This window comes from Colius striatus, chromosome 3, assembly GCF_028858725.1.
Source record: "Colius striatus isolate bColStr4 chromosome 3, bColStr4.1.hap1, whole genome shotgun sequence".
NCBI lineage: Eukaryota > Metazoa > Chordata > Aves > Coliiformes > Coliidae > Colius > Colius striatus.
In genome coordinates this window covers 40435136-40455618 of record NC_084761.1, presented here as the reverse complement: position 1 = coordinate 40455618, position 20483 = coordinate 40435136, and the positions used below count along the sequence as shown (strand labels likewise).

The following is a 20483-nucleotide window of genomic DNA, read 5'->3' as shown; positions in this document are numbered from 1 at the left end:
AGCTAGCTGTTTGCTAGGCAATCCACTGCAGGCTACTGAGCAAAATATTAAATTCTATATAAAGCCTCTGTGTAGTTGCTGACAACGCTTGTCCATATGTAGTTACTTCTATGTCATTCCCACAGTGAGCTCATCTATTTTTATCACTTTGGACATGATCAGCACACTGATTCACCAAGCTAACAAGAGAGTAGAGTGGGACACAGAGGGAGGTTACAGTAAAATTGTACCCAATTTGTAATACTGTCTTTAAAAATTAACAACAGGAAAAAGTAATTTGACCTGGAGGCCAAACTACAAAATGTGGAGATGAGTTAGAACAGGTGTTTTCCTGATGAACTTTCTGTGAAATGTTGCTGATTTCTAATCGTATGGCTCAGTTGCAAAGCAAGGTCAAGGTGCAAAACCAGTAGTGATGAAGTATTTGTTGAGTGCTGAATTTGGAAGTTACCTGGCTTTCCCATTAGCTTCTTATCTGTTTTGAGATCAGATACTCAGCTGCTAGAAGCTGATGTCACTCTTTTGAACAAATTTACCCTGGCTGAAGACGGGGCCATCTGTGGTTAACAAGCAGCTGGAGTGGCAGAATTTCTGAATTTCAGCAATTATGGGAAAATGATTGCCTGTAGGAAAGTAGGTGACTCAGCAGTGCACAGGTATTGACATGTCACAAAGAGAAAAAATATTCAAAGTCAAATGTCAAATGAAAGGTCACTTCTTTGCTAAAATTCTATTATTCAAATTCTTACTGATATCCTGCTAACCTCTAATCCCCAAAATAATTCTTTAGTGCAAGAACTGTGTGATGCAATTACATACAGATCACCAGATTTGTTACAATTCCATGATTTATAAATGTGAAAGAGCCATGAAGGTGGATAACTGATTCGCTTGCACTCACAAAAGCAGTGTTAATTTCTCATAATATCATCCACTTAGTGCTCTTCCTTGAGCTGTAGCCTAAGTTACTAATACAGTATTTTTAATCTTAAAAAGAAATGTGATTCTTTGTGCATTGCTGCATAAAGGAGGGAGATAACAGGAATGGATAATCCAGAAGGTCCTTTCATTCTTGAATTCCTAAAAAATGAAAAGTTGCCTCAAATGGAAAAGCAGAAGTATTTTTGCTGTGAAGGTAAAGGAAAAACAGATTTGAGGTTTTTAAATAATATTTTTCTGATTGAAAAGTTTAATGAATACAACCTACACCTGTAAAATCTGCATTTCTTCATAATAATATTTTTTGTGAAGAAAAGTAGTATTGAACCTTACACAAGATAGCAACTCACTAGAAAGTTAACTGTAAATGAAATCCAGTGTTAGACTACAATTTAAGAAGTTGGAGGGGTAACTGTCTTGACCATCAGACCTAGAAGATAAGTGCCAGGTAAGAGGTGTTTTTTCAATGAAATGAATCTTGTTTTAAATAAATTAAGGGTGGTCTTTTTCTCTGTTTTCCTTTTGTGTATTTAAAAAGTGCTGAAATAGAGTAAAAGGAAGTCTATAATACTTGCAGAAATAATTTAAAAGAATCAAAAGAGACCAAGACTAATAATTACAGTGAAATATTCCAGGTTGTTTTATTCAGTTAGAACAAAGGGTAATAACAGCAGATGCTGTTTCAGTCCTTACAATTCTTTAGCTTGTATTGATGTACAATGAAAAGAACAAAAGATAATTAATGATCTACAAAGAGGACACTCTTAATAGTAAGCTGATGTCTCAGCATCCATCTTCACATTGATCAATATTAGAAACTATAACTTCACTGGTTGTTTTATGAGTTCTTTAAAGCAAAAGGACACAGAATTATCAAGATCATAAAAAAAATTGTATTTCATTCTTTTGTTGCTATAGTCTCATTATTCCACCTGGGAGAGGACACTGTGATTCCTCTTTCTGAAGCGGAAACTACTTGTGTTATTTTTCAACTAGATATCTGTGTAGTTTGTCTCAAGTGGAAGAGTCCTCCTCTAAGCCAGCTGACTCAAAAAACAAATGTCTTCCTGACTGCATGTGTGCCTCAGGCCTTCCCTGGGCTCATGCAGCTGGTGCAGCATAGTGCCATGCAGAGCTGCCTGCCTGTGACTAACTAACCAAGGACATGTTCTGCTTGGGTCAGAGCTGCCAGGACTCAAACAAGCTCTAGCCTAAAACAGCTTGGACTTGCTCAGGCACAGCAATGCTCTTGCTAATGAGCTCTGCCTCCCTCGTAGGTGTCATGCAGAGCACAGCCCCGTAACCCTCCAGCCCTAGCTGCAGCTGGTTTAAGCACCAGCTTTGGAGGTTGAGAGGGTGGTGCCTGATGGTTCATATCATGGATATGCTCACTTGTTCCTGTGTTGCAACAGGCCATTGTAAGCAATGATCCCAACAGGCACTTTGTCAATTAAAAACCCAAGGCTTATGAATGGTCCTATAGGTAGACCTAAGCCACAAGCTAAGACTAATTTTTTGATAGCTGGAGTTAGGTGACATGAATCCCATAGTTGGCATAGCAGGATTTAGCAGGGAGAAAACCCTTAATGAAAGACTCAGGTTGAAAAAATGACAGAGGGATATAAAAGCAGAGCTGCTAAGAGGAGCTGATCTAGAAATTTTGCACTGATTCAAAACAGTGCTGCCCTGAAGTCCAAATATATTCAGGACTACAGAAGATAGAGACCATGGGCCCTGTTTTGAGCTAGCACTGCTCTATGAACATGCTAAGCTTATTGGACCTTCAGCTTCCCTTGACTTAATCAGATGATCAGAGCATGAAGTGGCCTTATCTACTCTTTCCCAGAACACAGCATGGTGAGATGCTGATCTTCTGTAAGGTTGCAGGCCATGCAGTAATATGTTTTATACTGAATTTATGAAGAAAGATCATCCTCAAACATTAGAAAATACAACACCTGTCCTTGAGCTGGCAATGCCAGCTCTGAAAACCTGCACACTTGTGCTGTACTAGTACATTTGACAGATTTTGGTCTGCAGTTTTGTGTGCCATATAGTCATTGCCAGCCAACAACACTTGCATCCATATCTGACAAATTCTGGGCTCTAGACATCACAGATATGACATTAGAAGGTGTGAGAAAGCAATTTCAGATATTTTAAGAAGTTTTGAAACCATAAGAACAACTTATGTCCCTTATCTAAGCCCAAAGTGGTTGTACACGTTACAAGAAAAGGCACATGTAGAGTATGGGAGATGTGCTGTTCTATGGATGTTGTGTGGAATGGCCTGAGTGCAATGAATATAGATGACATGTTTTCTATCCTTTTTTTGAACTGAGAAAGACAAGGTGACTACTTCTGTTGTTCTCTGTAGCTAGAAAGAGAAGGGATCCAACTGGCTTCAAGAGCTCCAAGAGCCATTGTCACTCTTCTGGCCCAGTATTGTTCAACATGATTTGGGTACAATGCAGATCTTGATGATGTTGGGAAGGAAGAAAGGTTACATCCTTGATTTCAAGGAGTCCAGTCCTTGATTAAGCTGGCATTGGCATCACTTAGCAGGCTGGTCAGAGATACTAGTCAGTGTTTAATTATAGGTTCATTACAGCAGTTTCTGCAAATAAGGACTTTCCCACTGCCCAGTAAACCCTTTTGTAACTGTGGAAAAGAAAGTGTTCTCATCTAAACTCAAAGAAAAAGACAGGAATGAAAGGAACCTTACACACTGTTTAGCATAGGTATAATTTTACAGGTTTGGATCATTAAAATCTGTATTTAGCTCTCTGCCTGTTCATATTATTGCTGGAAACAAGTTGGCTGACTCCTAAGCATTAATGGCAAATACATTGTATAGTTGTTTGGGGTGTCAAATTATATAAGAGCAAAACTTGTCTTTCTGCACTGATTTATTGTTTTTGAGTCAGCAATTTTATTTTCTTATATCAATATTTCTCCAAACTCAGTCAAACAACCTATCTTAAGGTGCTGACTGATTTCTACTGGCAGAATTTATGTTCTTCTCTGCGGGTTTGTTTTTGGTTTTTTTTGTGGTTATTGTCACAATTCACTCATATCACTAACAAGTGAAATAGATAGATAAATATCACTAATCACTTTGTGAAGACGCAGTTACAAGCTAAAGATGGTTCCATGAGCCAAGCAAGGCTCATTAAGTCTATTTTAATGCTCAAGTGTATGAATTCTAACTAGCACAATGAAATGGGAATTGGATTGCGCAGCAAACCCCACAAAAATCTTAGGATAGGAAGAGACAGACAAGCTGCAGAAAAGAACTGTTGTGAACCAGGTGGTGAGTGCCCATCAGGGAAATAATGCCATGGTTACTTCTCTACTTCAACCCAGAAAAACAATACTGCTCCTCAAAGTTTTGCTGTGCGTCACCATCACCTCATATTGGTATTGGCCAATGCTGTGCAGGTGCCTAAAGTCTCCAGGGAAGGTGGTTTTCTGCATTCTGCTCTCTAGCTGGAGTATTAAGGTCTCTTGCTAGAGCCAAAGCACATCACCATAGTTAAGACACAGTTCAATTTGCTTCTCCATCTCTGTGCTTAAATGAACAATACAGAATATTAAATCAGTGTCAACTGCAAAAGGATAGTCTTGTTCAGACCAGTTCCTTACCTCTTGCCACCTTGGTATCGAGCTCAACCTATTACTTCCTCAAGTGTTTCATTGCCTTTCCTTGTAAATGCAGAGTGTTTGTAAGTCTTTTGCTCTAGTAAATTCTAACTGTGTTTCTCAGGTACTTTGTACAAAGTGTATTAAGAAACCAATATACACTATAGAATAGAGCCTAAAAGGCCATTTTACACTGTGACACTCAAACTACTTCATGAACAGCATGAACAACAGCATGCAGAAGCAAACACATTTCATGCAGACAGGAAAGAACCTGCCACCTTTGCTACTGTCCCCTCAGGAAAACCCTTTTATGTCTCGTAAGAAGTGTGCCTCAGCATGCTTGAGCCTACCTTTAAAGCTATCCCTTCAAGTTATCCCACTGGTTTTGATCTATCTCCTCATGCAGGGCCAGCAGCTTTCCCTCTTGATCTTCGGCATTTTACCCTTCCGTTGACCAAGTAGAAGTGGTCAAGCTAATGTGTAAATGAAATGCGGACTATCCTTAATAACATATCAACATGTGAGTGAGAGCCAGTTTTCTGATTTACTTCATTATTGCCTAAAGGAGAAGGAATTCCAGAGTGCAGAAAACAGGAAAATTAATATGCATGCATTTTGTTTTCTTTTCCAGTTACCTCCATCATCTACTCTTCTTGATGTGAAACACAAATTTCATAAAGCATGTAAGTACTGTGGCTAGCAGGCTGGAGACATGGTTAGAAGCCTTTTAGACTGGAGAAACTGTCAAATCTATTTTTCATGAAATCTCACATGAAAGCTGAGACCAGCTTGACAGCTCTAGTGCTAAATAGGAGCAGTGTTTGGACTAAGGTTCTCCTGTAGCTATCGCAGATGCAAGAGGCTAGAGGAGACGACTGCATTATTTATTGCTGCCAGTCCACGAGGGGCAATATTTTCTATCCTTTTTTTAACATCACACAGTGTCAGTTCAAGTCCACAGCTGCATTTGCTCTCCCAGTGTTATATTAGAAAAGCTTTGATAATATCAGGGTGCTTCAAGCTGTCCATAAACAGACCACGTAGACTGAACAACTACTGTAGTGGGGAATTCAAGTGTGGAGTGGTTAAATGACTTATCTGGGATTGTACAGACAATCTGACAGACTTCTTAACTGACTCAGCCATGTCCAGTTGGAACAAGCATATTAGGTGAAGGGCTTTTATTAGTTTTACAAAAAAACCCTGGTGTATTCAACTAAAAACTAGATGTCTTTTACGGAAAAAAAAAAAAAAGTTTTGTAAACACTAATACTCTGAGTTCAGAGTAGGGAAAGTAGAAGAAATATTATGCTTCTCCTCTGTCCTTAGAATTTTATAAAACACTAAAGCCAATGGCTTCTGTGGTTCCACAAAGGTTCAGTTGACAAAGCAAAAGGCTATTGAACTAACTGCTCTAAAACTACTTGTTTTCACTCCCTCTAAGGGCTTGTAAAATGCAAAATAGTAAAAGTTCAAAAACCCCACAGCTGAATATAAAAAGACTGAGTGTATAAGTTTTAATATTTCAATAAGAAATATTGTCCTTCCATCAGTTTGTGGAATGCAGCGCATTTCTGGCTAGATTCTCTTAAATCAATTGAAACTGGCTTTATATCGATGCAGCTTAAATCAGTTAAAGATCACTGGCACAGAAATTTATGCCAGTTTAACTGTAATGAGATTTTTAATGAATTTGGGGTAAAATGATGCAACTCTATATCTAACCTATTTTAATGGCACGTGTTTTCATATTTAGAGGTATCTTACTCCTGAAATACTCCCAGTGATGCAAGTGGAGCTGAGTATAAAGGAGGACAGTATGCAATACAACCAAGCGTGATGCAAATTGTGAAGCAAAACTATCAGCACTGCATTTTACAGTACACAGAAGGGCTGGCATGTGCTTTCAATGCTTTTTCAGTCTCAGATTTTTACGTCAATTCCTCTCATTCCCGGGAGTATGGTATATTGATATCTTGTGTCCTTTCTTCCTGTTCCAGCTAATTGCTTTGATCTCTTTTTTCCCAGTTCAGCCTGGATTTTGTTTTCTCCTGAGGTTCTTCCCTCCTCTTTCTTTCCCACTTACAAATCACTTCTTTATCTTCATATAGTTTGGAGGATGACAGCTAAAAGAGCTCAGTTCACTTAGGCAAGAGCTGAGAAGGGGTTGAGGGTGATCTGTGGATGCCTTTGGTTAGCATGTTATTTTGTATTAGCTCATGCCTTCATTTCTGTCATTTCATGTGTGCCAGACTCACATGTTCCCCTTTAATCTATTGTTAAAAGACACTCCTACGCACATTCCCTTAGAGTCTCCCTGTCTTCATACATTCTCCTTTGATCACCCGTGCAATTAAGCTTTCTCCTCAGCTGATATCTTGTCAGCCCTTCAGTGAGAGGAGCCCCTGTGCAGCAATTTCACAAGCATCATCTCTGTCACTGATCAGTTTTCACTGTCTGATTCAAGAAAGGAAGAAAAAGACTGAATTATGAATTGCAGCACAGGGGGCTATTAATCATTAAAATAAAAGAAAGGGATGCAAGTGATACATAACATGTTACCACTAAGTAGTTTCTATGTCAGTGAAACATTAGTTTGGATCTGTGTTTATACGGAAGGCAGAATATGGGCTTAGAAGTATGGGAACAAATATTGAAACACTCGTCAGCCCTCAGTTCAGAAAAACTGTACTGAATCAACCCTGGCAAAGCCTGTGGCACTGAGCTCAGGGCACCAAAGGCTGGGGAATCTGTCAGCTCTTAGCGGAGAATAACCACTCAAGATAAACTGCCATTTCCATGGGAATTCAAAGGCTTTCCCCCAGAGAAAAGACTGCTGTTTAGAGTCAGCCCCGGGTTGCTGCAGCCACCGTCCCTGGCAGGGCCCAGCGGCACCAACCAGGGTCAGCACAGAACTGCAGTTTTCCTGTTGCCACCTTCCAGCTATCAGCTCCACAGAAGCTTTCTGTAACAGATGTTAGATCTGGGCTGTCATGCTTAATAGCAAACATCACACCTGCCCACCATGAATCTGTCTAATCCTTTTTAAACCTACTTATAGTTTTGACCTCAGCAAAACCCTCCAGTAAAGAGTTCCATGATATGTGTTGTGCACAAATGTCTATGCTCCTACTACTTGGTATTTTCTGCCTGAAACTGAGTGGCATCTGAATGCCTGGGTGTTACTGGCCATCATAGTGTATTATCTAATGTATGGTCAAAGAAGTCTCAGACCAATTGATGTTGTGAACTAGGTGACTTTACTGCTATTTTGCTCATTCCTTTGGCCAGCTCGCAGAGGTGAAATCAAGCCAAAAGCTAAGTGTGTGTAAGAAGGAAGCCTCTTGACTCATTTTCTCAGTTGCTTAAAATGAATTAGGTACCTGGAATTTTCTTTATCTATAAAGATTATGTTTTCAGTGGAAAAATACCTTGCAGGCTAAACTTTGAAAGCTCTTGTCCTTGGCAATAACTTTTCACCTTTAATTTATTTTCATCCTTTCAAAATGTACTGGACTGGTGAGGGAGGAATCCTTACAAAATGAAAAACTGTAAAAATAATGCTAATTCAAGTATCACATAACTAAAATAAAAACCTCTATAATAGGTTATATAGTGCAGTCAGTAATCATTAAATATTTTCAAGGTTACTGCATGAAAGTTGCTGAAAAAGCTCCTGAAAGAAGAGGAAGAACATAAAGGAGAGAGGGAAATAAGATCTCAGCAATACTACAACAAACTCCTTGATGCAACCTCCTGCACAAGGAGGTACCACAAGTAGAGCTACTCTTTAAAGTCAGAAGGGTGACCTTAGGGAGACCAGCAATTGCCCTCCAGGTGGAAGGAGCAGGCAGGGAAGGAAGATGGGAGGAAGCCTGCTGATGGGTAGAAGGAAAAAGTGCAGTTGAAGAGAGAACTGAAAACACCATGTGAAGAGTCTCCTGGTCTTCAGAGGAGCATAAGGTGCTCAAAGAACAAGCAACATTACAAGCTGCTGGCTGTCCCAATAAAATAATAACTCCTAATCCCTCAGCTCCAAAGTTGCAGGCCCATTCATCCAAGATAACAGATGTTACAAAGGGCATTTAAAATAAGCATCATAAATAAAAGTAAATCATTAAGAAAGAATTTGTCAGTAGATGGCACTCAAGAATAAACAACATCATTTCCGGATGCTATGAAACTTTAGAAGCCCACTACACCATCTTACAACTGCTTCTTACAGGTATTTTTATAGCAATTCTAAAAGCTATGTTCCCTGAAAAACTAAGATATTTTCTGTTGCTTTCCTCTAGAGAGAGAACAAGGAGAAAGACAATGCCGCTCCTTCTTCATGGTAGGGGCCACACTCTCTTTCAGTCTGCTCCTTACAGTCTGTAGGGTGGTGTGTTAGAATGCATTCATCTGCCAGGTTTTGTCTACTGCTCTCATCCTGCATTTTCCCCAGAAGCCACAGGAGAACAGGTTGTCCCTTAGATGTCTTCACCCTGCAGACCACCTGGTCAGCATGTACCCCATCTGACTCCCTGCACAACAGCAAGATTAGAGGCTCCTGTGCACACACTTCCAACACTGTTTTACAAAACACTCCCACTGTATCAGACACTCCTACTGGCTTCCAAGTGCTGCGAGTAAGGGCTTTATCACCTAATGCAAGGAGACACCTTATCATCTCAAGGGACAAACATAAGTAGGAGTGTCACATCACACAATTCTTTTCCAGCTGCATGGGAGGCCTGTGTCTATTCTTCCTCTTTCCCTTTTCAAAATGACCTGTTGCTGCCTCCAGCTCATTTCTCCTCCAAGTTGCATGTCAGTGCTCGCCTCAGCAAGTGCTGAGCAGCCAAAAGGAGAGCAGAATTTTGAAACCAACAGGTTCTTGTTCATCCAAAATCCTGAAGCAGACCTTCAAAACACAGAACAATGGAAGCCAAGCTGATCTGGTAAACAGCAAGGAGAAGAATCTCTCATTGCTTAGTAATCACAAAGCAAGCCTTGTGAGAGGAGCTTAAGGCACAGGAAATACTGAAACTAATCCTTTTTCGGAGGAGGTCCTCTTTCTTTTCTCCCTTCCAAAATCCTGCTGGGGGTTCAGCTCTGAATCTGCATCTTTCCTGGTTTTAATGACATCTAGGAGCTAGCAGCATGATTCCAAGAGCAAGGGCTTAAGAACTAACTGTATTTTGCCAGGTTTGTGTTAAAACACAAGAGCTGGATGCACAGCTGTTGCTGGAAAGGATGACTGTTTGTAGCGTATCATGTAATTCTCTTCTGGAGGCTGACTGTGATGTTGAACTGCAAGGCTCAGAGAGGTGAGGAAGGATGCTGTGGTGATTAGTCATTAAGAGCAGTACCAGGGAGAATAGTGACTGCTAAGCCAGTGGCTTGCCTACTGGCTCTGTATAATCAGGACTATCTGATAACATAGTCTTGCTGGGAACCTGCAGTTTCTCTGATTTCTTCACACTATCTATTACAGCTGGATTCTCACATTGAAGAAAGTTAATGAAATCTGTCAATTTTGATGCCTGGAGAGACTCATGTGCCCAATGAATACACCTGCTGGGGACTCAGAGAAGCTGAATTATGCTATTTATGGCTTTCCCAAGCTGACTTCATAGTCTTGGCCTATCAATTAACCAGGAGCCCTTCATGTGTCTCACAAACTGAAGAGATCCAAATAAGTTACATGTAGGGTAGAGAGCCTTCCAGAGGGATCTTTCTTCTGCCGTGTATTAGGAGATCAGGCTCTGAAAAAGACCAGTTTTTTGAATGAGAGCCACAATCTGATCCTGCTAGGAGCTGCCTTGAGCTGGATGCCCTCCCTGGACAGAAAGGCAGCTACAAAGTCTATGGCTTTTAACAAATCTCAAACTGCTTCCTTCCCATTTTCATCCTAAGTAGTTCATGCTAGCTGAGAGTAACAGCTCGAATCCATATATGAATGAGCTTTCCCAGGGACAGGCAGTATCCTGCTGTGCAGGCTGTCTGACTGCAGAGCTAATAGGCCCAGCATTACGTCTCCAGTGAAGACTCGCAGAGTGCATTCGATTGGCAGTCACATCTAACTATTGTTTTCAATAAATATTCCCCGCTCTGCATTCATAACAACTCAATTGGAAATTAACAATGAAGGTGAATCACTAGGGATGGGCAGTTATTGCAAATGGACACTAAGAAGCACAGTGATTTCATCTGGGTAAATTGCTCATCCATCTGTGTTGACTTTGTAAATGAAATTAGAAGGAAACATGATGATTTTTTTTTGTCTTTTATTTATAATTTAGTTTTCATTTGTCTTAGTCACAGAGCAGATAGCTGTAGAAGACTAGCTTATGCTTAATTTCTATACCCCACAAATGACACAATTCTAATTTCTTTTTACTTTTCTATGCCTGTCAACACAACTCAGGATATTAGAAACTCCTTGAATTTCTTGTTACTGCCACAATGAGGCCTGTATGTACTTAAATTCTTTTTTTTGTTTGCTTTTTTGCAAGGCTAAGCATAAAGTAAGCAACAGCTCCTGCCACAAAACTCAAACCAGTTGCTACCATCTTCCTCTCCTGCTCACAATCAGAGTTCTAATCCATGAGTAAATTGCTTCCTGCCTCTGCAGTGTGTACATGTCAGAACAAAGACCTAAATTCTTGCCTTGGCATGCTGCTTTAGCCATGAGGTCAGTCTATGTGGTAGGCTTCATTTCTGATCTGCACAGGAAGAAGTATCAGGAGGATGACCTCTTCTCAGATTATTTGTGGCATATCTCTGCAGATCTCTCTATACAAAACAGAAGAGTCTGTCTGCTGGTAGAGATTTGTGTAACTTGAATTTATGACTTAACTGTCAAAATAATTGAAGCACACCTGTGAAAGCCAGAAATACTTTCACATGTTTTCTAATAGCCAGTCAGGAAAGGAGAATGGTGTCATTGACCTAACACAGTTCAAAGAAAGAAGTCAAACCAAGTTAGCCTCATGATTTTCATCTTTAAAGTGACTAAAAATCTACTTATTTCTGACCAATTTTCAAAAGGGACAGGTAATGCATTGGCTAGCGCTCCAGAAAGTGCTGCGCACTTCACAGATGCTGTTTTGCATCCTGAGCTGTGGCCATAACCTTCCCATTCAATACCTGACCCACATCTCATTGACAATGTTAAAGTCCAGAAGTTGCATTTGGACAATTCTAGATGGGGGGGGCTCGGCTAACTCCTTGCTCACAACTTAACTGGACTTAATGACAGCAAGAACCAGACTAGGCACCTGCAGCTCGCTTTTGCTGGGCATTTGACTCTCATTATAAATTGTGGAGTTGTTAAATCAGTTTGAAAATCGTCTGATTGCATATCCCCGGAGTTTTGCTTTCTGAAATACGCACATAGTTACAAAGTGTATTTTCATTATGTACTGAACTAGGAAACTATGGTGGAAGTTTGTCTCACTCAGATGGTTTAGAAGCAGTGCTCTTAGTAACATACAACCAAGTGGGGTCTTTTAAGTGCTTTTGAATGTCTTAAGTGCTTAAAAAAATTTAGTCTTCTAAAGAGAACAATGAAAGCTAGAGGGCCAGCTAGGATTCCTAAAGTCTCCTGAATCACATTGAATTGAATGTGATGTTTAAGACTTAGGTCTTTAAGACTTGATGCAAAATCAATGGGAGTCACGATATTGAGTGGGGTGAGTTGTGTGCTAGATACTTTCTCCTTTTCAAGATGAATTTTCTCATCTATAAAATAAGAATAATTAACCTGCCTTTCATCCACCTTGGGATCTTTTGTCTGTTTTGGCTGTAATCCCATAAGAAACGTTTGGGACAAAGAATGGCTTAAATGTATGCCTAATGACCTATTGAACCAGGGGGAGTATGGCGTCTAAAACACAAAAGTGAGACTATCCATTAAATGCTCCTAGAAATAAGATGACTTTCAGAAAACAAAAAAGTAATATTTAAACCAGCAATGGAAAAAGTGAAGATCAAGTCTAGAATTTTAATAGAAATTCATATTTTCTTTCTTTTTTTTTTTTTTCTGACAGCTGCTACATGGAATGTTATTGCATTTCATTAGCAGGATTACAGATATCATTTCAGATGAGTAACACCATAAAAGAAAAAAAGCAGCAAATCTATTGAAATGTAACTTGAAGCAGAACTGGCCCTCTCTACTTTCTGGGATATTGTTCCCAGATGAGATTTACTGGGCTCTAACAATGCATCACAGATGACATCCTATGTAAATAATCTGAAAATAAATGTGAGATGCTATTTAAATGCTTCATTAAGAAAAAGAAATCTCATAGCCATATTCTTTACTTTTCTTGCTTTGCAGTAGATTTAATTGACAGATAGAGATGAGAAAGAACAAAATTTATTTACCAGAATTGCCTATTATTAGTTACAATGTGACTTATATTAGTGCCAGTTGCTCAACTGAGAAAAGAACGACAAGAGGCCCTGTAGAAGTAATCCAGGCCCTAGAGAATATCTAGTCGCAGGTAAAATGAAGAATTAAAGCTTACTAAACTGTTAATAGAAGATAATAAAGTAGGTTTGCTTTTTAAACTCTTCCTACAGCAATTTAATCTCAGATATTACTTTTTTGTCTGAAGAGCACAGTGACTTCCAGCCTTAACCTGGTGTTCACCAACAGACTCATGGAGGTTTGATATTCATTCAAGGAACTCAAGATGCTAACAGGCACAGTGGGTCTTTATGATTGTAAAAAGAATCTCATGTGCATTAATAAGACAGACACCCATTGATTACAGAAGGGTTGAGATCACTTCAGGCCTTTGAATGTTCTCTGCATCTACATCAGTAGTCTCTGTGGTTTTGGACACCAGAGTTGCACAGTTGGCTTTACAGAAGGATCCAACAGTTTCTCTTGTGGGGAGCCACATGGAAAGAGACTGCATAAATGTCCCAGGGACTTCTTGTGGAAGGTAGCCAACAGGCACTGGGTAACAGAAGAGGAAGAAAACCTTCCATGCCAGGATGAGAGGAAACTAACTCTTTCTTAGAAAACTCTGGGAGAGCGTGAGCCATGGTGTCACTTCTTCTAGACAGTTTAGAGAAGAGGTAGCAGCTACATCATAGAATCATAGAATGGTAGGGGTTGGAAGAGACTTTTAAAGATCATCTAGTCCAATCCCCCTGCTGAAGCAGGTCCACCTAGATCAGGTCACACAGGAACACATCCAAGTATCTACAATGTTCAGGCTTTCCTCCATGTTTTCTCTGCCTCCTGGTTTCGCTAGCTGTGCTTTTGCAGCACCTGGCATCTGTAGGGCCAAGAGGAGATGTGACAAGTAGTTGCAATTCTGGGGGCAGGATCAGGTGAGCAGGACAAGAGAAAGGGAGGTTGTTCACATTTGAATGTGCAGGATGTCACCCTGTGATAATGACTTGTTTTGTATTCTTTTACATGCATATGCTCTCTTGTAGCCTGTTTATTTACTTATTTTCCTCTTTGGGCATGAGGGAAAAGAAACTCTAAGAACAAAGTAAGAAATGCTTCAAATTAAACTTTATATTTGCCACTGTTTCAAGTTAATGAAAGCGATGCATCAAAGACAGGAAGCTGAACAAATTATTCACAATAAAAATAATGTAGCAGAGTAGAGTTACGCCTCTTTCTAAATTGTCCCCAAACTGAAATGATATTGAATATATTTGCTGTTGGAAATGATTCACCATTAAGATAGTTGATGTGTGAGTTATACTGGATCAACAGCTCATTTACAAGCTATGCTTGTGTGAAATGTAGGCCTGCCTTGACTACTGCCTGGCTCTCATCACTGCTAACAGATGTTAGGTGCCTTTGTGCATCTACCTCTGTATTCCAGTATAGCATTTAGTTATTTCCAGATCCTCAACCATGCTCTACCAACTGACATTAGATTGAAACTAATTCCTACTCCACCAATTGGTCTCAAAGTTTTCAACGAAGGACACAAACACTTTGTGTCATATCTGGGGAAATACATACCACTCAATCCCTTAGAAGGCCTGGGAAGAAAAGCCAGTCTCTGAGGTCACTTGGTGTGCCCTCTACTACTTCCCTTTCTCATTGTTTTCATCTCTTTTTTGGATGTTTGAAAGCATGCAAATACACAGACAAACAACTGAGGCCTCTGAAGAAAGTGTAGGAAGCTTAGCAGTATATAGCTAAGAGCAGATGAGAACTTCTCTAGAATATGCTTATCTTGAGGAAAGCAGAACCAGTTTTTCCTGGAGGTGACCACCAAATCCAGTAGGTAAGAGCAATGGTTGTTGTATTCCCATGTAAAACGCTGACAACATGTCGTTTAGTTTGACCATCGCCAATTTACACTGAGATGGCAGCACCTTTGTTGAAAGAAAGAACGTTTCTGATCCCTAAAACAAATGGCACTGTTCTTCAGGTTTTGAAGATCTGTCACAAAATTTTGAATCAAGCAGCTGAGTGAGTCCAAATGCACTGGATTCACCACTGCCTAGATGCCTTGATATAAGGCAAGCTTTGAACATGGCAAAGTATAGACATATCTCCTCTATGTTCCCAATGAGATGTACCATGTACAGGCATTTGAGCCCAGGGAAAAGATGTGTGTTTCTGTATATATTTTGCTCCATTTTAGTTTTAGATAAACTTTTAAATGATTTACAATACGCCTTGGATAGTCTTAGCTTTTCTTCAGCTCTTTTGTTGTTGCTGTTGCGATGACATATCAGAGAATCATGGAAAGGTAGGGGTTGGTAGGGACCTCTAGAAATCATCCAGTCCAACCTCCCTGCTACAGCAGGTCCAGCTAGATCAGGTCACACAGGAATGCATCTAGACAGGTTTTGAAACCCTCTAGGAAAGGAGACATATATTGGATATGAGTTTAAATCTGCAATCTAGACTCTAGTCTGTTTTCAACTGACATTTACATTTTTAGGTGATTTGTTGGGTTATATGGCCCATACTTCTGATTTCCCATCAAAACTAATACAGGAGGTACCATGCTATCCAATCATGATTTTCAGCTCAGAAAGTTACACCATGTCTAGCGTCAGTTAATGAGACTGGATTTTCTCCTAGAGGCAGGCAAATTTAACTTCAGACAAAACTTCCAAAACTTTAGACAAAGAAAAGAAAGCCTATGATCTAAATTAATCCATAAATGTGGTTAGAAGGGAAATCTGAAGTTTGAAAAAGTAAAAAGAGAACTGTAAATGGAAAATCAGTGTCTGAAAATGAACAGTCTGAGAAATAGGCTGAAAAAGTCAGTCACCACACACAATACTAGGGCTTTTTTTGTCTCAGCTACAAAAATTGTTACTGAATAACACAGAAAGAGAGCAAGTTTATTTGCTTTGAACAAGGTATATTTCTCTGGTTCAAACACATGTTAACAGAAAGGTAGGGTTTTTTTAATATTCTACAATTAAAATGTAAGTTCAGAGTTCACAAACACATCTCGATGAGTTGTGGCTGTGACATTTACAGAGGAAAATTGGTGGAGTTGTTCAAAGGTCATTATATGTTTGCCGTATAGATTGGGATGAAGTATCTTCCCTCATGTATGTGAATGAACACACCAAGCAATGTCACAATAATCAAGTCCCTCATGGGCTGTGTCTGTATAACTGTGGAGAAGCAGTTTGCTGATCACTTTTAAGCCTCTTGCACTTCTCCCCACATGGCTGCCTTATGGCTGATATGTAGACAGACTGCCTGGGCTCATCTCCTGGTGGGATAGCTGGAGGTGAAAGGTCCTGTGCTCTCCATGTGGGACCAGAGCATCACTCACAGCACGCACAGGAGGCGACTTGGAATCAACCATGTTTGCTGTTTATCCTCACATAGAATGTCTCTATTTGCTAGAAAAGCCCTGTAGCCTCATTTCACAGCAGGGGAACTGCAGCATTCAGAGGGAAAATTATTTGTCCTCTGTTGTAGAGCTAAGATGGGAAAAGCAGTTCTTCAAGCCTTGTGGCAGTGCTTCTGAGGCACTGAAGCCTCTGCTCAATCTAATGAAGGTGGTGGGATGGGGAAATTAAATCAGCCCAAACGAATTTCTCCCAGGAAGGACATGGGAACATGACTGAGCCTCTGGCTTATATACCACTGATCTGCTGCCAAAGCAAGGCAGATCTGTGCTGCCTTTTCCTCATTGCTCGTAGAGAAACTACAAGTCAGCTCTGTTACTAATGGGGATTAATTTTCACTGTGGTGAATTTACCAATGAATTTATGATAAGTTAATTTGCACTAAGGAAGAAATCATGTCAGTTCAGATGTGTTCAGTTAATTGTTCATGGCATTGGTGTGGCCATTAGACACAAAAGAGCATTGATATTAGGGGTTAGCAAGGGAATGCTTCCTGATTAGATTAGAGGCTGGAGAGAGTACTATCCCCTGGACGGTCAAATATTGAAAGAAAATTATACTCCATTAGCATGTTTTGTAAGTTAATTGACTAAGGAACGCTTTTAAAGAAAAATAGCTGGAGCCTGCAGTAGGACTCTACCTAGTACATTTGAGGTGGAGGCACAAATGAGGTTTTGAGCCATCTTTGCTGTACAAACGGGGATTGCTGGACCACTGGTTACTTTCTAAAGCTGGAACATAAATCAAAAGCGCACCAAGCCTGCTGTAATGGGTGCTGGTGCTGTACCACATTTAGACAGAGTGCTAACAGCATGGGGTAAACTAGGGTAGTTCTCTGCTCTCTGCCTCTCATGCAGCTCTGTGGAGAGCTGCTACCTAAGTTGTACTTAGCAGTCATGCTGATTGTAGCAGTATCCAAACTAGAGCTCTCTGAAGGGAGGAGCCAAAGACCTGTATTATCAGTGTCCTGAACATAGTGTATCTGTAACACTACAAGGCACAGCACTGTTTGTTCTCCTAAAACCTGGCACTGCCCGAATGTAAACATAGATCTTAAAAGAAACAGCATTTAAAAAAAGGCCTTTATATCTTATGGCTCATGTTTTCTGAGACCACAAGGATAGTCAGATACCTATGTTTTGTTGTCCATCAAACCCTTGGCTGAGTTAGCCATCAGTAAAAATATCTGCACTTAAGGATTTAGATAGACAGCAGCTGATTTTATGAAACACCAAATGTTAAGCTGCATTTTAAAAAATCATGTTAGAATACAGAGAGACAGATAGAGAATGAAGGATGTTTTTAGTCCCCAAAACACAGAATTAGTTTGGCAAATATATGTACCTTAACATAGAGTTTATCAAGTTTGTGTTGCCCATTGTATGAAGGCTCCACTAACAGAGTTTATCATAGAATCATAGAATAGTAGGGTTGGAAGGGTCCTTTTGAGATCATCTAGTCCAAACCTCCTGCAGAAGTAGGTCAACCTAGATCTGGTCTCATAGGAACATGTCCAGGTAGGTCTTGAAGACCTCCAAGGAAGAAGACTCCACACAACCCCTCTGGGCAGCCTGTGCCACTGCTCCCTCACCCTCACAGTGAAATAGTTTTTTCTTATATTTAAATGGAACTTTCTGTGTTCCAGCTTCATCCCATTACCCCCTGTCCTGTTGCTAGAAATTGAAAAAAGCGATGCCCTAATCTCCTGACATCCACCCTTTAGATATTTATAAATGTTAATAGGATCTCCCCTCGGTCGCCTCTTCTCTAGACTAAACAGCCCCAGTTCCCGCAGCCTTTCCTTGTATAAAATATCTTCCAGTCCCCTGATCATCTTGGTGGCCCTGCGCTGGACTCTCTCCAGCACTTCCCTGTCCCTCTTGTGCTGAGGACCCCAGAACTAGACACAGGACTCCAGATGAGGCCTCACCATGTAAGAGTACAGGGGCAGGAGAACCTCTCTTGACCTGCTGGCCACACTCTTCTTGATGCATCCCGAGATGCCATTGGCCTTCTTGGCCATGAGGGCACATTGCTGGCTTATGTTTAGTTCATATTTAGGAAGAGAATCCTGTTTGAATTCTCACATTCCCCTGATACCTCAACAGTTATCTTTGTTACCCTTTCTGAACTTGTAGAGACAGAAGAATCAAAGACACAGTTAACTGCCAGAGTACAGACCCTCAATTGGCATTAATTACTCATCTCTCTCTTAACTGAGGTTGGCATTACAGAGCCAGAACACAACTGTCTGCAAATATGAATCAAACTCATTGCTGTTTTAGTGCATGGATCACAAGATGCCATCCTCCTTGGGAGTGTCTAGTCAAAAGACTCACCAAACCCAGAGTTCAGCACCCACCACCACCCCGCAGTGACTGTGTGTCACACAGGCAGCAAAGGCAACACGAAGGCCACGTTGAGGGAAGCCAGCCCTGCAGGCAGGCTGCTTGGGGCCAGGCAGAGTTCATGTGCCAAGCTGCAGCAGCTGGGCATGGACCCCTGGGCCCTGCAGTGGTGCAATGCACTCAGCATCTCCTCACCTCCTTGCACTGAGTTCCCTTATGGAAATGATGTTTCAAGCTCCAGGTTTGTTAGAGTATTTGTTTTCTTGTTTCTCTGTATTCTGCTCTGTGGCTGTTATTAATGAAATAAAAGGTGAGACTCATTCCTTTTCCTTTCCCTTGCCCACACACATTAATTTAAATGCAAATCAACACAAAAAGATCAAAATTAATTATACTTTCTGCAGCAGACTACATGGAAAATTGAAATGCACAGGGATGGATTTTCCTTATTTTTTTTGAAAGTGGAAAGGAGAAACAATGTAGCAAAAATATTAAAATATGCATCTAAATATTTTGTGCTTGCTTGCTTTTAGTTTCTGATGCTTTTTGCTTGTCTGAATTTCCACAGTTGCTTTCAGTATCAAGCTGTTTCTGAAGGAAAATTGAAAGTGGCATGAATTGACCTGTAAATGACAAATAATATTCCATTTACCCCTAATAACAATCAATCTTCATTAACAAAAACTATGCTGACTCTTAAGAAGTTTGTCCATTATTGCCCAATCAGAATATAGCTAAGGTCTGAGATTTTTTTTTTTTTTTTTTCCACCGGGAAAAAAACACAGGCAAGTGGGAGAGGAGCATTCTGTTCCTCAAGGAGTTCAGGTATTTGTGCAAGGTTTTCCAGTGGAAAGGCAATGAGGTGAATTTGTGACCCAAGGTGGAGTGTGGAGGTCTCACAGGCTGGATTTCCACATCTGAGCACAGTCTCAGCAGATTAACTGCCCCCAGGAACCAATATATGGATAGGGCTATACTGTTTGCCAGATCCTGTGGAAGAAAAGCTAAATCCTGACACTTTTTAAGGGAGATGCAGACATTGTATGTAATATCATACTCTTTGCTATAGAGGTGTTAGGTATGATGTGAAAAACCTTCTGGTCAGGCTCCATGGGGCTCCAGTGGAGGTGCCAGGTTTACAGTTAAATGCCTTTATGTAGGTAAAAGGGATGTTCACATATTTTAAGCATTTAAGGACAATACAAACAATAAAAAGGACAGTGAAGAAGGAAGCATTTAGCCAGACACTTAGGCTGGGGCTTATTTTTGTAAGAGTTTTTGGGAAGTATGTGCTGTTCTGCCCCTTGGCCAGACTCTGTCCTTAACACTGTTGGTCTTAGCCAGTGTCTGGAGACATCAGTTGAGCCAGCTCACTGCTTTGTCTCCCTGTGCAAACAGTGGGATTTTAGCTAGATTCATCCATGTATACAAAAGCCAGAAGAAAGAAATGGATGCCTATGAGCAAATAGCTCTTTTGTTCAAATTCCACGTGTCATTAAAAAAGTGTTTATTTGTGTCCCCAGAGCAACCAGAGGCCAAGGTGCCTTTGGAAAACACATGGCCAGAGTTCTTCCCTGGAAAGCTTACAAATTAAACAAAAAATACTCAGAGAAAAAAAACTGATGAAAAAAGGGATTTATCCCCAGGCATGGAGTCATTAAAACCAACATCCACTTCCATATCCTGTTGAGATTT

General features: G+C 40.4%; 1 protein-coding gene across 1 annotated transcript in view; it reads left to right on the top strand.

Annotated features, from left to right (window-relative positions):
- Positions 1–20483, top strand: part of TECRL (trans-2,3-enoyl-CoA reductase like) — a 68330-nt gene that overhangs the window by 10915 nt on the left and 36932 nt on the right. Inside the window, exon 2 of the mRNA XM_010195924.2 lies at positions 5216–5267. Coding sequence (XP_010194226.1) covers positions 5216–5267 — 52 coding nt within the window. The remainder of the gene's footprint in view (positions 1–5215; positions 5268–20483) is intronic.